This window comes from Neolamprologus multifasciatus, chromosome 7 (assembly GCF_963576455.1).
Source record: "Neolamprologus multifasciatus chromosome 7, fNeoMul1.2, whole genome shotgun sequence".
Lineage (NCBI taxonomy): Eukaryota > Metazoa > Chordata > Actinopteri > Cichliformes > Cichlidae > Neolamprologus > Neolamprologus multifasciatus.
In genome coordinates, this window is record NC_140445.1 from 36,575,058 (window position 1) to 36,591,851 (window position 16,794).

Sequence of the window (16,794 nt, forward strand, 5' to 3'; positions counted from 1 at the left end):
AGACTTGAAAAAATTAGAGCTGCAAAAACTTTAAAAAAATAATAATAATAACAGCTTTCCTGATGAGGCACTAAAGTATGTGTTTTTTGAGACTACAAAATTTTGAGTCAGCTTTTAGCAGGTTTTGTGGGGTTCTCTGTAATGATTTTCCTAAATCTTGCTTCAGGGTCTGGAAACTAACAAGCTAAACTAAATTCATAACAAAAAGTCAAAAAGACACGTTTTGAAGGACGACCTCTGCATAAAGGATTTGGCAGTGGGACTGAAGTTTTTTGTGAGATCATCTAGACTGCAGTCATTCAGGAAATAGCCAGGGCCCATAGGGCTGCTTTACACAGCATAACACAGTGAAATGTAGGAATTCTTGTATTACAATAACAACAAATGACCTTACTTTAATTGTTTAGATTCTTGGGCATGTTTTCCCACCAAAATGCCATGCCATCAGAGATTTAATGAACTAAATTCAAGTGAGTGTGTGTGAGAGAGAGGGGAGGCTGTGGATCCTAATGACATCCCCTGACACTGCAACGGACATAATTACAGGTTTGTGTGTGTGCATGTGCGTGCGTGCGTGCGTGCGTGCGTGCGTGCGGCTGTGGCACTGAGCAACAAATGTTCTCACCTGCACATCCTGGTGTGTGTACATGTTGGTGTTTGTGTGTGCAAGTGTGTGACAGCAGACTGATGTGATGAGTCTATTGCCGTGGAAACAGCCTGCAGCCAAGTGATTTTGCTGCTGTAGACATCTGTTTTCTCCCCTTTGTCTCATCCACTTTCTCTTTTTTCCCCTTCACTCGTTTCATTTGCTTCACATTTTCGCAACTCATATTTTCTCCTAGCAAATCCAAAACATGACGAAAACCTCGAGTTCCCACAACCTCAAATGGCTATTTCTGTCTATACAAAACACAAAAACTCTATAATAAAACAATAAAACCCACAAAATCATCTTACTAAGTATCTGAAGTAAAATGTAATATTGCACATGGGCATGTACACAATTTTTCCTGACATGAGCTAAACAATTACAGTACCACTGCTCACCATAAAGCTCCACGTAAAGCTGTAAGACTGAACATAAAAACACTGCACATTAAGTCAGTATGTGTTAGTGTAAGTGTAGTCTGTATGTGCATGAACAGCTATGATGCTTGATGGGATAAGCCTAAATTATGCACTGAGTTTTTTTTCCTTTTTTTTTGCTGCACTATTCAAATTCAAACTACTCTGATAGAGTCAAAGTATAAAAACATAGAGATGGAAATAAGTGTCACAGAGTGAAATCAGTGGTGCAGCTCCATCGAGTTAGTGTCATGTGTTTTTTTTTGTAAAAGTTTCGTGAAGCTGCACAGAGCACACAAGGAAAACAGGAAGTCAGGAACAGAAATGACAGACCGCATGCAGACAAAATGTTCCACTCTGTGCAGACTCACAATTTGTGAATTCTTGAGGTAAAACCCGTTTGCCAACTTTTAACATGAAGCAACGGAAATCATACACACATCTAGGGCTGTTCGATATAACGATATATATCGGATGACGATATAAAAACGTCTATCGTTTCATTTTACGCTATCGTTTGTTTCGTGGTGTCGCAAAATAAACGTTTACGGCAATAATTTTTCATTATTTTGATGGTCACTGTAGTGGCTATATTAATTTCTTAAAGTTCTCTCTTTCCCTTATATTTTATATAACCACACTACTGACGGACAAGCGCCTGGTTTATGTGAAGTCTTTAGCAACAACGACGGTAACACCATTGCGTGTCCGCTTGTTTATTTTCCACATAAACCTTTCACAATAAAGCTCAAGATCCTTTCGAGACGTTTCAAAATAAACTGAATCACATGAAAGAGTGTGCAGAGTATTTACGACTGAGAAGCAAAAAAGAGCCACCAGGTGCTAAAAAAGAAACCTTAGACTCAAACGTTAGAACAGGCTTTTCCCCGCAGCACGCTGTGTAATAAATACTCACAAAGAAAGCGGCGGCCATTACAACTTATGTCTAAAAATATTCAGTTTCATGCATCGGTTAAACGCTCAACTCCAGGTACACGACGTCCAGCTGGAAACACTTCACGCAAGTCGAGCTGCCCGAGATTTACAGAACTTACAGAAAATGTTACATTTTTGTGATTTATATCGTTATCGGACGATGGATGTATATGATTATATCGGGATATGAGATTTTGGTCTCATCGCACAGCCCTAAACACATCATTTTTCATATGAACCCATTCAAATTATAACTGCAATTTTGGTACATGGTAATGTTAAATACCGTGTAGAAATCCAAGTAGTGAGTTTATATACACTGAAAATCTTTATATGAGAGGTTTCCAAATGGAGAGTGCTTTCATTCATAAAAATGTTAAAAAGTTCAATTATAAAAACCACAAAAGAAACAAAGAGGCAAAAGTTCTTCCTCCACAGAAGAATAAGGTTCAGGTTGCTCTGTGTTTGAGGTTTCTGCTAACAGATTTAATCCTGCAGAGACCGAATGAAAAGAGAAAAAAACCCCACAGCTGTCAATAAGAGAAAAACGAGCTGAGAGAAATGATAAATTGTCAGACACATCTGTGATATTGACTGGTCTGAGAGAAGGATGGAGGATGGAGGGAAGAGGAAAAAAGGTGGTGCAGACAGTGAGACAGCGTTAGGCACTGGGTTTTTTTTTTCTTTATTACAGAAATGAATGTCTTTAAAATATTTAGACAAATGAGTCAATCCTGCTTTATTGTTCTGTGATTGTGGATGCAAAAACTGCTGATATGTAGGAAGAAAAATAGAAATGGAGTGCTTAAATGTGCTTATCTTAGAGTGGAGAATCGTTCTGTGTGTGTCTGTCACAGTTAAATATTCAGGAAAATGTGGCAAGGACAAATGGACTGGAAAGTGTGTGCATGTGTGTTTTTCTACCTGTACTGCAGGTGTGAGTCGTTTCCTGGGGAGAAGTGCTTCTCACCTTACTCTGTGTCTGTGTGTGTGTGTGTGTGTGTGTGTGTGTCTGTGTGCTACACTAAACTGCTTTTATCACCATGCAGGTCACAGTACACGGGTATTACACGCAGGCATTGATTAGGGCATGCGTGCACACAAACACTAATGCTTATCCTCCACTCAGAGTCAGCAGAGCAAAACACCTGAATTCAGCTGGAGATAAATAATAAATGACTTCTTCATGTTTCTTTGGAATCAAACCAGATGAGACTTCTCAGGTCACGGAGGGGAAAAATGAGCCCTTAATTTTAATCCTCAAACACCAGAGAGGTTCACGAGGAACAGAAGAAAGTCTGAAGAGGTTAAAGCTACAGCATCGTACGAAATGGGTTTCAGCTTGTGATCATGGGACAAAGCAGGGATGCTTCAAGAGACTTGAATTTCCTTGTCAAATACTGCGGGGGTATTTGCTGAAATTTTAATCTGCACACACGAGATTCACATTAGATTGCAGAGTGTGGTCACTGTTCTTTCTTTCCTTGGAGGTCAGCATCCACACGGCCTCGTTGGCTGATTATGGCTGACTTTACATCACAGAGAGATAGCTAGGCTGCTGGGGTTTTTTTAGGACAGTTTTCAGAGTTTTGCTCAGAAAGCAGCTGGACGTTCTAGACAAAGCTGTCACTGCCTTCTAAACTACAACTGCAATATGCTAGTGACCAAAGCAACCAGCAACTTTTAACAACTGGAATAAACAGTAGATGCACTTGGTCTTATACAGTCCTGTTCCACTCTAATTGAGCACTCATGCCAATGAACGAATTGCAGAGCATAGTGGTGTTCAGTATCATGCCCAAGGATACTGTGGCATGCAGAGATTGAACCACCAACCTTCCAGTTACTAGATGACCTTCCTGAGCCCAATGCAGTCTCATGACCAGTGGTTGCCAGATGATTGCAGACCAGTCATACCTGTGCAACTGGATCCTGATCCACTTTATCCAACATTGCCACTACACATGACTGCAAAACTTCAATAGGTAGCTCAGCAGTAGTAACATTCCTTCTTTCTTTTTCTCTCATCTATATCATTTGGCTAAGAATTACACTTTGGATCTCTGCGTTTAAATAAATGAATGGCCTGGTCTTCACAATTCACAAAAAAACCCAACAAGCGAGGCCGCGAAAGGTGAACTGCGATATAGTGAGGGAACACTGTACCCTGTGTGTACCCACTTAAATAGACGCAGTAGGCTATTATTAAAATCATTAACTTCTACAGTTACAAAGCCCATCACATCAAAAAATTGGAAACCTGGCACACTCCCAGTATACCATAAGAAAAATGAGCTTAACCAACTAAAATTTCTGGTTCCAGCTAGCAGTGAAAGCATTCAAAGCATTTATTTTTAGATGTTTACAGTCAGTCTAAGGCAACTTGATGAGTGTGCGAACGACCAATTCAAACCACGACCAACCAAGTTGCAGCTCTACAGTTTCTATCATTTACTCCTGAGATGGGTAAAAAAAAAAAACAAAGAATACCAAAGAAGTGTGCGTACTTTAACCCTATTTTCCCTGCTTAGAAAGAAATTTGTGCTCTTACCTGCTGTAATGTCATCATCAGTGACATCCATTTCCTCCTCAGGAGCCTTGGTTTCTACTGGCTGAGCCTCTGGTGGCGGCAGGGCTGGAGGGGGAGTGTCGGTGGTTGTTCCAGCTGAGGAGAAAGAGACAAAACGGTTCACTGCAGAGTCCGTCCAACGAGCACAACCCAGGTTACTATTATAGATATAATTTACACATCTCCCCTAAACGCATCATAGCAATTATAAAGTTACTGATTCGAAAAGAGAGCCACTGTAAGAATGAACTCACTGAATCTGTGTGCATTATTATTTAGTAACTCAAATCAATTTAAGTGAGATTTAGCACATTAAAACTACTGTGCCCCTACCCACTTGATTACAGCGAGGCATTAGAAACTATTCTGATAGATTTAGACAGCAATACTTAACTTGTGTTAGATTAAGGCACTAAAACGTATTCTATTTGATTTAAGCAATAAAGAGAACATAGATAGATTTACACACTAAAAAATAAGCCATTAGATTTTTATGTTTATTTGTTTCAGGGACCAAAGTACATTAATCACATAAAAGGAAACAATGTTAATTTAGCTATCAGCTAGCCCCCATCTGCAGTTACTGGGCAGGTAAAACAAACAAACAAACAAACAAACAAACATGCAGTTCGTTAATTTAACCATTAAAAACTACCCAACTGGATTCAGAAAAAAAATGTTTCTATTAAATTTCGGCAGTAAAAAGTACCCCAGTAGAATGTAGTTTACTGCTCAAATCTTTTAGATTAAGCCAATAAGATAAATTTGTCAATAAAATTTACTGTGACAGATTTAAGTAATAAAAACTACTCTGATAGATTTACACAGAAAAACTATGCAATTACTTTAACACAGTAAAAACTACGCCGATAGATTTAAGCAGAAAACCAAACCCTATTAGATGTAGTCAATAATAACTACACCACTAGATTTAATCAATATAAACTACTTTGACAGAAAGTTGATGGTTTGGTAAAAATAAAACAATGCACACACTGCAGATAAGCAACAAACCAGTTGATTTAAGTTAGTTTCATGTCTGTGAACATGACCAAACAGGTTATTCGTGACCATTTCACATTGTGCCATGAGATCAGGCTCACTGATGTCACCGACCATCAGCGTAATGGTTTGAATGTCTGTATGTCAGGATGCTCTCCACTGCGAGTTTCTGTTCTGGTCCTCATTATTGCTATTATCAGGTTAACTGCTCTAGTTATGCAGCAAATAAAGGCTTATTGGACGTCCTCGTATAAGCAGAATGAATAGAAACACACGGGGACACACACGGACAGGGACACGCTTTTATTTAGTGTTTTCATTTAGCTCTTATCTCTCTGTTGGCAATTAAGAGTGGCTTTTCATTAGCGGCCGGCACTAATGAATGACACTGTGCTAATGAATGAAGCAGCTTAAAGTAACAGAGTTGGCACAGGGCTAATCTCTGGGAAAACGGCCTGCTTAATGAATTACAGAGACGCAACCACAAAACGCTTATCAAAAACGAAGAAAGCAAAAACAAAGAAATATATTCCTCTTCTTTTTTTTAAGAAAAAAATGTAATTAACAAAAAAAAGAAAACGTTAAAAGGCACAGTTTCATAAGGCTTCTTCAATACACAAATAAAATTAACTGTAATTACACTGTGTGTAATTACATTGATTAATCCAGGTTAACATGTGCTTCATGTTCCAATTAACCTGCTCACACACACAGCTGACAGCTCGACATAATGACTTCGTATCACACACCCACACACACACACACGGTGACAGAAGGCCAATACACAGCCCAGCAGTTGATTACCTGTCTCTGGCATTAAAGTGATAAAAATTTAATTGGATTTAATTAAAACATAACTGATGTTTTACTGTGAATGAACAAAAGGCCTGCGGAGAGCGAAAAAAAACAACAACAACAAAAAAAAACAGACAAAAAAAACAAAACAACAACCCTTGCTTCAGTTTCTATTTGCATGTTTCCCTCTCTGAGCAGGCGTTTTCACGCCACAGATAATGGTGCTTACATCCATCTTTTATATACAGTCTGTGACCCTCGAGGCTGCTGCTTGGCCTGAAGGTGGCCCAGTTCTCGTGTTCTGCATCTCCAGCACACACATCGTGCACACCAACTGGGCTATAACCTCCAACTTAACTGTCCTGGTTGGAAGAATGACAATGAGAGATACAAGAGCTGAGGGAGAAGAAGAAAGAGGAGGAGAGGGAAGTGGAGGAGGGGTGGCGAAGGAGGGGAGGAAAAGGAGGGGAGAAGAAGGAGGGGAGGAGAAGGAGGCGTTCTGCCCTGCTCCAAGGTCAAGCTTGTCATGTCAGCCATGACACATTGCTCCCAGCATGCCTTGTTAACCTCCAGGACCTCCTCCTCCTTGTCCTCCTTCTCTTCGTTTCTTCTGACTGTTGCTCCCTGTATTCGTGTTTGAGACCCACACTTCCTGTTCTTCAAGGCACAGCAGGGCCTCCTGTTTCCCAACCTCTACTGCTCTTTCACTATAGTTTTAAATCATTTTGAGGAGAGATTCATCTAAAGGAGGACTCACATAAGGATGACTGGAATATTTTTAGTTCAGATCTGTCTTATATAAGATAATGCAAGGGAGTTTCATCTTCAGCCTCTATTGTTGTACTGTAGTCCCGATATTTTAACTTTGCACTACAATGTTTCTGCTTGCTTGATTCTGTGTTTTAGACATAAGAAGAAAAAGAAGAGAGGAAAAAAGGTTTATGAAGAGATGAAGAGAAATGGAATGGATGATTGAGGCACTAAAACCTACTCCAGTAAATTTAGGAACTACTATGTCAGATTTAGTCGATAAAGACTACTCCGTAGACTTAGGAAGTAAAAACTACTCAATTAGACTTAGGAAGTACAGAATAATCTGTTAGATTTAGGAAGTAAAGACTCCTTTAGATTATGGGACTAAAAACCACTCACTACTCACTAAATCTAACCAAGCTGCTACTTGGTTAGATTTAGGCAATATTACTGACCATCTTTAGGGACTAAGAATTAGTGAATTACATGTAAGAGACGATCATGATTTTGGTTAAATTTTTAGACACTTTCATGCTCTTGAACATGAAGAAACAGGGTTTTCAGTGTGACTATTTTACATTTACAGAAAACCTGGGAAAAATGTGTAGGAAAGGATGAAGGGAAAAAGGGAAGACGCAAGAAAGAGGGGGGAGAAGGAGACTTTGAACAGCAGGTTGATTGGAGTTTTTTAAAAAAAGTAACAATCTGGATGTTCGAGGTAGACTGAGAAGCAACAACGGAGAAGAGCAAGAGAGAAAAGGGGGAAACGGAGTGCTCTTCAGTGATCAAAGAAACAGCTGCTTCACATATCCACCATTTCACCCTGAAAATTGCATGTGATCATGCGACAAGGAACAAAGCTCAGGGACTTTGGTTAATGAAGTGTGTGTGAATATGAGAGCTAAGTGTGTGTGTGTGTGGTCCCTCAGTACCCTGCCTCACAGCTCCTGTAGCTATGAAAGACCTCTTTTCGGTTTTTGTTTTGTTTGTTTGTTTTAATTGTCAACAGCAGCTTTGCCACTCATGGCTTTCCGGATATGACCAGACCTCCCGTCTGCAGGTAAACGGCTCCATGCAGCCACTTTCTGATGATAAAACTACTTTCCCAAAACAATGTGCGGCTCCACGCCATCACAGCAGTGATGATGGAGACTCTGTGGACAGTTCATTTCTTCCTCTGAGTGGAGGTTAACAGCCCCTGTTTTCTCCGTGTTAAAGCCTTTTAAACACTTCCAGGAGAGCTGAAAGGTCAGGCACGGCTGCTGCTGTTTGTGTGTGTGTTGTCAAGTTGGCTCCCTGCTGCGACGGAGGGACTCGGCTCAGTGACATTTCCTCTGCACTTAAGCCTAACAGATAAATACAGGCGACTCTCTACCACACTGGTCAGATAGCACAGGTCTCACTAAAGGTCTCATCCCACCCTTGTGCACTCTGACAGTGTGGTCAGAAACATACACACGAGTAACCTACTGAGATAATTTCCATGGTAGGGGTGGTCATAGCCATCCAAATAGCAACAACATGGATAGTAGCTGATATTGTCAGCTACTATCGTGTCCTCTCGTTTCCAAAATAGTTAGATTTTTGTCTCTAGGACAAACAGTAAATGACTTATGGTAATTGATGAAAAACACTCAGACCCAAATTTCTGAGATGTGTTCTGCTGAAGGTGCTGGTCAGCATCTTTACATCTTTACTAACAGTAGAAAATCATTTAATCAGTTAATCAATGGGTTTTGTGCAGAGAAAAAAGTTTGGGTTTTAAGTTGCAGTAATTACTGTAAACCAAAGACTGATCCAAGAAGAGCCTCAGGGTTCAGAGGACGTCTCCAGAGGATTCAAACACATCTCCGACTGTCCCCTGGAGGTCCAGGATTTCCAGGACCAGCAGGAGTCATCTTTCTGCCTTTTCCAGTCCTGCTATGCAGCACACAGCTCAAATTCAATGACCCTTTAACCTCCTTTTCCACCCGCCTCCATTCTCCCTCATCCCTGGAGGTCACCAGTCCATCACTCCCCTCCACATAGGCACCACCCCTGCCTGCGGTACTGCTGTGGTAACACAACACTGTTTCCACGGCAACTGTTCCCCGAGAAACCCTTAGCATCCTCAGCAACCACAGGGCGACTCCTGAACACACACACACACACAGCATTTTAGAGCGCCGTTTCTAGTAAAAGAAGGTAGAGATTCACCTTTCTTCCCATCAGCAGGTCTAACTATAGACAGAGAGGGAGACCAGGGAATAGACAGAGCCGGAGACAGAGTGGCAAAGCGAGAGAGACGGAGGTAAAGAGAGACGGCACTGACAGCTGCAGAAAGAAATCACCAATCAGAGCAGTTCAAGCGCAGCTACAGTGAGATATTCATTAAAAATTTAGATGAGCTGGACAATGCTATACATGGCTTTAAAAGTCATCTTAACATATTAACAAGACTAAAAGAAAAAAGAAAAGAAAACTGAGGTTGGTCATTGGTTCAGCCTCCAAGTTCATTTTGTCTGAAACAGGCAATTTTAGCTTCCTTATAGTTCTCTACAACATTACAGAGAGCCAAGAGTGAAGGAGACGGAATACCTTTTTGTTTTTAGAAATTCTGCTAGGAAACTGCTGTGGATATTTTTTAGTAGTTGTTTAGTAGTAAAATTGGTAGTACTAATTTTTTAGTAGTAGTAGTGGTAACCAATACTGATACAAATACCTTGAACTTATGAAGGCAGCTTATAAAAGGGACCGCATCATATCATGATTGATTTGATTAGCACACACAGTTGTGGTACTTACGGGAGCTAACTGTGTCGACATACTGGGGCAGGTATGGAGCCCACATGTCAATGGTTTCTTTGCGTCCTGACTGGCCGATCCTCCTCAGTTCAGCCAAGAGAAGAGCTTGGGCTGCTTCTCGTACCTGAAACCACAAACACACTAAATCACTGTGAATTAAAAACATTATCACATGTTATTATTTACCGTATTTTCCGCCCTATAAGACACACTTAAAATCCTTTAATTTTCTCAAAAATCGACAGTGCGCCTTATAATCCCGTGCGCCTTGTGTATGAATTCTGGTTGACCTGACCTCAAACAGATTTTATGTGGTACACAGCGCTCAAAAATCTCTCAAAAAATGTTTTAGTACGACTTTGGTAAGCTACGAAGCCGCACCGCTTGATGGATTGTCAGAGCATTACGGCTGCCGTAGTCTGGAGCCTCGCAGAGTAATCTGGGTCCAAAACTGTGTCTGCTTCAGGTCCCAAAGTCAAATGAACAGAGCGGCATCACTGAGAGTTAAAAACTGTCTAAATTCTTTCATCTTTAATAAAAGGATCAGCATTGCTGCTTTACCAGGTGTAACAATTAAGTTTAACATTCAGGCATCCATGAAAACAGAATTTTTTAAATTAAACGGAGTTAGCAGGAAGTAGTCTCCACCTAAACATGATACAGCATGTTCTGACTGAGCAATTTCTGAAAAAAATTAAAACGTACAGCTCTGCTATCACTTCCAGCATAAATGAAGACAGAAAACTAAACAGCAGTGACGTTTGCAGGGTTACTGAAGTTAGGCTAGCTGGTATATAATGATGTGCTAAGTGATCGCTAGCGACACAGCTATGTTAGCATAGCATAAACAGTGAAGCTGGAGGCTGAACGCTAACTTTTTTCCACTTGATAAAAGTTAACATGAGGGTTCCTGATGGTTAGGGACAAATGCATTCACATGGCAGGATGCTGTAAATGGACCAAACTTCAGTCAGGAGAACAACTGAGATAATCCATCCACAACAGAGGTTAGTCATTAATTTACTGCAACAACATGAGAATAGAGCAGCTGCGTGAGAATTCAACATTAATGAATCAATGGTGCGGAAGTGGAGGAAGCAGGAAGAATGAGTTGAGTAAAGTTTGACTGTTTGTGAGTGTCTCATGACAATGATGTACGAGCGTGCGGCATTCGTGGCATCAACAGACATGTGTAGATCAACAATGGATAATATGGAGTGCGGGAGAGAGTACAACCATGCAGAGTTTAAGCTTGGAAGTACTGACATTACTTTGAGCTTTGAGTTTGACCCGTAAAAAGTGACAAAACCATTAGCGTCCGCTCTACACTCTGTGTGGGAAGAAAACTTATTTCTACGGCAAAAAATTAAACTTTGAAAATCTGAGCAAGCACCTAGCATGCTGCCAGTGTGAAATTCACAGAAACACCGCTGTGGCACCGGGAAAACCTGCACCGGTCCCACTCCTGCTAAACAGGTGAAAATAGATTTAAGAGCGATAGGACTTAGTGCTACTGAATCTTTGATTTTATTTATTTTTTGCTGTGTTTTACTTGCATCTATTTGAAAGGATGAGTGTAAGCATAAAAAATATTTTATTTTATATGCTGGAATATGTTTAAATGTTAAACAAATTTCCTCAAATCAAAGACTGCTGCATATAATTTAATTTTTGATTATGCAATGTACATAAAGTTAAAAGATTAAAACTAATAAAAAAGCCTTTAAAAGAGACTTTTTCATTTGGTTCACTTTTATACGATGGATTATGCAGAAACAATAGATGAAAAGTCAATTGCTTTATTACGTATTCAGGTTGTGCATCATGTTTTTTAAAAGTAACTATGTAATAAAGTAACTAATTACTTTTGAAAATAAGTACTCAGTAAAGTAATTGGATTACTGTCTTGGAGAAGTAATCAGTATTTAGTAACTAATTACTATTTTGAAGTAACTTGACCAAAACTGATGGCGACTGACTCGCTTTTTTTAGCTTGCCTCAAGTGGCCGTCAGAGGAATTGCAGGTTTTTTTTGTTTGTTTGTGTGTTGGTTTGTTTTTTTCAATTTTGACTCAATTTTTTTTGATGGCATCATACATACCTCCAGACAGCGGTCCTGCCATCTCCTCGCCAGCATCTCCAGCAGTGGCGGTCTGAACTTGTCCAAGCCAAGTAGGTCAGGGAGCATCACGCAGTGCATGGCCGCCAGCTGGCTCCATCCTGCACAAACAATCACAACCACACACACACCGACACATTTTACACAAACAGTCAGAAAAACTACAAGAACAAGTTAAAGTCTCTCTAATGCTATTGCTGTCAAATAGAAACACTGTTTTTAATGCAGTGCCTTGAAAAGGTATCCATACCCCTTGAACTTTTCCACATTTTGTCAACCATGAACTTGAATGTATTTTATTGTGATTTTGTGTAACAGACAAACGCAAGGCATGGAATGGAGTGTATGTGTTCACAGTCGCTCTCCATCCAATCTGACTGCACTGGAGCTATTTTGCAAAGAAGAATGGGCAAATTGCACTCTAGATGTTCAAAGCTGGTGGCGACATACCTCAAAAGACTTGCAGCTGTAATTGTAGTGACAGATAGTTTGAGAAAGCATCGACTCAGGGGGGCTGAATACAAATGCACAATATGAACAGACGCCCCCGATCCAGTGTGTTGTGTTTGTGTATCACACAAAATCCCAGTAAAGTACTTTTAAGTTTGTTGTTGTAACATAACAAAATGGAAAAGTTCAAGGGGTTACTAGGTTTTTGAAAGCCTTGAAAGTAATTTATTTTTTGTTGTTGTTGTTGTCGTTTTAAATCGTGGCCAAAAAACAAACTTCAGTGTCTTCTTGAGTCATCCTTGCAGAGAAAGAACATACTTAACTCACCATTTTAGTCTTTAAAAGGACATTAAAAAGTATTTTTAAAAACTTGTTTCCATGTGACAGCACTGACTTCCAAAGGAAAGAAGAAAAAAAAAAAAAATCACAGTAACAACAGTCAAACACGGGATGAGATTATCAACAACATTATCTGCAGTCTTGGTTAGAGCAAACTAGTATTTTCTGCTAACCAGAGTCTGTCTGATGGAGTTTAAACAGGTAAACAACAGGTATACAAAAGCCTTGTAACGATACCTTGGCATGATGAATTTAAGTGTGTGTTTTCAGCTACATGTGGGTTTTTACTTGATAACAAAAAGAAACACTGAAGGCTTTCACAATAAATGGCAGACACTAAAACGCTCCGTTTCTCAGTTGTGTGACAAAAACATTCAAAATGTCTCGGTATCGCTTTATAAGGGCTCAAAACAATGGCATATATTCATATTTTTGACCATACACCAAAGATATACACATCACCTCTTACGCATCTGTGACGTTAACTTTTTATTTGCAGATACTCAACATAAATCAAGCACCTTATTCACATATATTGGATTAATATATGGTTTCTGGACATGATGCATGTCTATGAAATGCACTTGTGTAATGGAGACTGAATGGCTGTTAGGCAGGAAAGAAATTTCATACAAATTTCTTTGCTGGGGGAACCGTATAAACTTACCTCCACCAATGAAATATCCAGATATTACAGAAAAAATAAAACGTTATTACAGAAATACTATGTAGAGGTTGACAGACTAAAGATTTCATCATATATGTGACAGATATATTATAATAACTATTTTGTTTATAACATAGGAAATCAAAGCAATCAGAATCAGTCAACCTCCACATGCAAATAAGAATCACTGCCTTGCAAAAACTGCAGAAATTTGAATCAATTCTAGTTCCCAAAATCTAATTTTACTGATATTATACTGCAAAGGCTGCTCCTGTTTGTTTGGTTTTTTTTGTTAGTTTGTTTGTTTTTTAAAATCAGACTGGACTTTGGCTTGAGGATTCATTTGGTTAACAAAGAAGCATAAGCTGCTCAAGGACTGTACTCACAGGCAGCTGGCAGCATCCATTTCATATATGAATCCTATTAAAAAGGTCAACAGCAACAACAAACCACCTCCAAAAACAAACTCCATTAAAGAGTTTGTTGGTTTGTTGACAACCAATGAACTTTTGGAACAAAGCTATGCTCATCAAGGTCCCCTCCTTGTCATGGACCAGTCAGAAAATCAAATGGTGCAGAACTAACTTATATTTGAAGAACAACGAGAGAAGTGCCAAAAAATTTGAATTGTTATCTGGAGGGAATGAAGAGGGACCTGTTAATGTTTACAAGAAGAGACCAGAGTAAAATTTGTTTTGTTTTTTCCTAAAGGGTTTTTATTTCAATAACCAATTGGATATGCTGCTTTTAGTTTTATTTAGGTTGCATTAGTTGGGTTTATGGGCTTCGTGTTACCACAAGCACCTTCTAGGTGAACTGCTGCCAACAGGACAAGCTTCAGGACAAATCAGGAAAAAAGCTGTGGAAGACCAATGAAAGTGAAATAATGGACAAACAGAAAAGCAGCTACCAGTGGAGACTGATCTTTGTGTCATTTTAAAATGTATGCTTTTATAATTATTGTTCATGCAACTATTTTTAGTGTGTGTGTGTGTGTGACGTCACTTTGTTCTCTGCTAACAGTATCTACTATCTACTACAACAACTACTAGTGTAGTGTTAATTTGTTTTGCTATTACTGCAACTGCTAGTGGTAATACATATTATAGTACTTATAAACAGCATAAAAAGCAACAAAGGAAGAAATTAGTTTTTGCAGGGCAGCGTTTTTGACTAAACAACTATTGAAATTAAAAATATATATATTCCTACATGTACTGAGAAAGAATGTGACACTGTGAGCATGCTTGCGGTCTCCTATTTGTTTTAGTGTACAAAAAAGTTATTTAGCTTTGAAAAGGAACTTGTATTCCCTTGAATTCCCTTAGACATCACAAATAATCTTTGAAAAACAAACAAAAGAACACATTCATCATATGTGTGGGAGTGAGAGCAAGCCTCCATGGTGAAATCCAAAATCCTGTTTTTTTTTTAAGAAAAAACAACAAAAGGTTCATAAAAGAAGGAAAGGAAGGAGAGCAGTAGGCTCTGACACCAGAGAAACTCCAACGACAAGTCCATGTAAAAAAGAAGCCTTAAAATCAATAATGCAAAATTTTAGTTAGCTTTCAGTTCTCCGTGTTTTTTGGTAGGTTTTTAAACGCAATTTTCCGTATTGCATCTGTTTAAAAATAAATAAATAAATAAAATAAAAAATTTAAATAAAAAAAACAAACAAACAAAAAAAAACAGTTTGAGGTGGGTGTGCTGGTGTGCATTTTCTTTGGTCTTGCTTTCCTTTTTGATTTTTTTGTTTGTTTGGGGTTTTTTTTAATCTCCTCAGTGAAACACTCAGGTGGAAATAGCAAGCATGCAAACAGCACAGAGACACTGGAACATCAGGACATGTGGACATTCAGACAGGCGGTAGAGACAGCAGAAACGGAGCAGAACTGTATGTTACTGCCAACAGTTGGGAAAAATAGAGACAAGACTGGGGCATAAGGATTGTTTTCAGTGCACACTCAACTCTGTCAGTTCCAAATAACAGTCAGCCTGTTTGCAGACGACACCACTCTTTATTGCACCAAATTTAGGAAAAGCATTAAATCATTTTAAAGCTGCTGACATGTTAGCAGCTTCTTGTGGAGTATTTCACATTTACAAATCATTAAATTTGTAACAGATTGGCCCAGAATTGCAATTTCAACAAAATTGCAAAGTGCAAGGCTTGGAGAAATAATCACTTGCTTGGTAAGCCAGATTTTACAAATTTACTCTACCTCTTCCTATGCAAAGTTTTTTGTGACATGCAGATTAACCTAATTCCTTCAACTGACTGGGCTGAAAGTGGACTGAACAGGTAAAAAGATAGCAGCGCTGTAGACAAAAACAAGGACATAGGACACTCAGGAAAAAAAAAACTAAACACAACAACAATGGAGCTAGATACCAAAACTGGCTGCAGTGGAAAACAAGACTGGTGCAAGAGAAGAGAAATGAGGTGATCCAAGGCAAGGTGAGGGATTATAATCACATAAAGAGAAAAGTCAAGAGAGGAAAGAAGAAAACACTAAAAGAGGGAAGGTCAGAGAATAACTCATAAAAAAAAAAGAAATTAGGGGGACAGATTCAAATAATAAAAAAGGACAGGAGGCAGTGAAAAAGATCTGGGAAGCAGAAGAAGGCTCTGAGACTTTTCCTAAGTGGCAGCCGTCAGTTCACTCAGTACCTTCGTTGACTGAGAGGATGTTATGAGAAGCAGGCCCGGGGCTGGGGTAGCCAGGAGCCCCCTGAGGGAGTCCCCCAGGGGCTCCCAGAGCCCCAGCAGAGGCGGCAGCAGCAGCACCGGTGTTGGCTGCAGGAGCTACAGCAGCTTGTAAAGGAAGAGAAGGAAAGAAATAGTCAAGGAGGAAAGAACAGTTTAGAAAGATATGAATATATTAAGTACCCAACAGAGAGAAGAGACAAGCAGTTTGACAGGAGGGAAGAAGAAATGAAGCTACAACAAAAGAACAGCAGAAAAAAGAGAACACCAAGAGGTTAGAAAATAATGTTTCCTTTTCAAAATAAATTAATTTCTTCTGCTTGAAAATATGCAAATAAAAGTAAAATCAAAGTAGTTCATCTTATTTGGTAAACAAAAGAAAATGTGAAAATGGCCTTGATAACCAAAGGATTGGAAATAATGGACCAAAGGCTAACATTAGTGTTTAGCTATGTCAAATTTCCCCACAGGATAAAACGTGGACGTAGTGAGCCAAGTCATAATATTAAGCCTTGTTTTGAAATGGGATGCCTAATTTTTCCAAATAAACTCACCCAGATACTAACAGCAGTGTAACTAAATGCTCTGAGTTCTCATTCTTTTCAAAAT

The 16,794-nt window shown here is 39.2% G+C and overlaps 1 protein-coding gene across 5 annotated transcripts in view; it reads right to left on the bottom strand.

Annotated features, from left to right (window-relative positions):
• Window positions 1–16,794, bottom strand: part of wdr7 (WD repeat domain 7) — a 104,524-nt gene that overhangs the window by 48,627 nt on the left and 39,103 nt on the right. For 3 of the 5 annotated variants that reach the window (XM_085168478.1, XM_085168479.1, XM_085168477.1), the window contains 4 exons: window positions 16,150–16,293; window positions 12,005–12,123; window positions 9,905–10,028; window positions 4,553–4,666 (listed from right to left, as the gene is read on the bottom strand). In XM_085168478.1, the coding sequence (XP_085024604.1) occupies window positions 4,553–4,666; window positions 9,905–10,028; window positions 12,005–12,123; window positions 16,150–16,293 (501 nt within the window). The remainder of the gene's footprint in view (window positions 1–4,552; window positions 4,667–9,904; window positions 10,029–12,004; window positions 12,124–16,149; window positions 16,294–16,794) is intronic. The other 2 variants (XM_085168481.1, XM_085168480.1) reach the window with 1 other exon arrangement.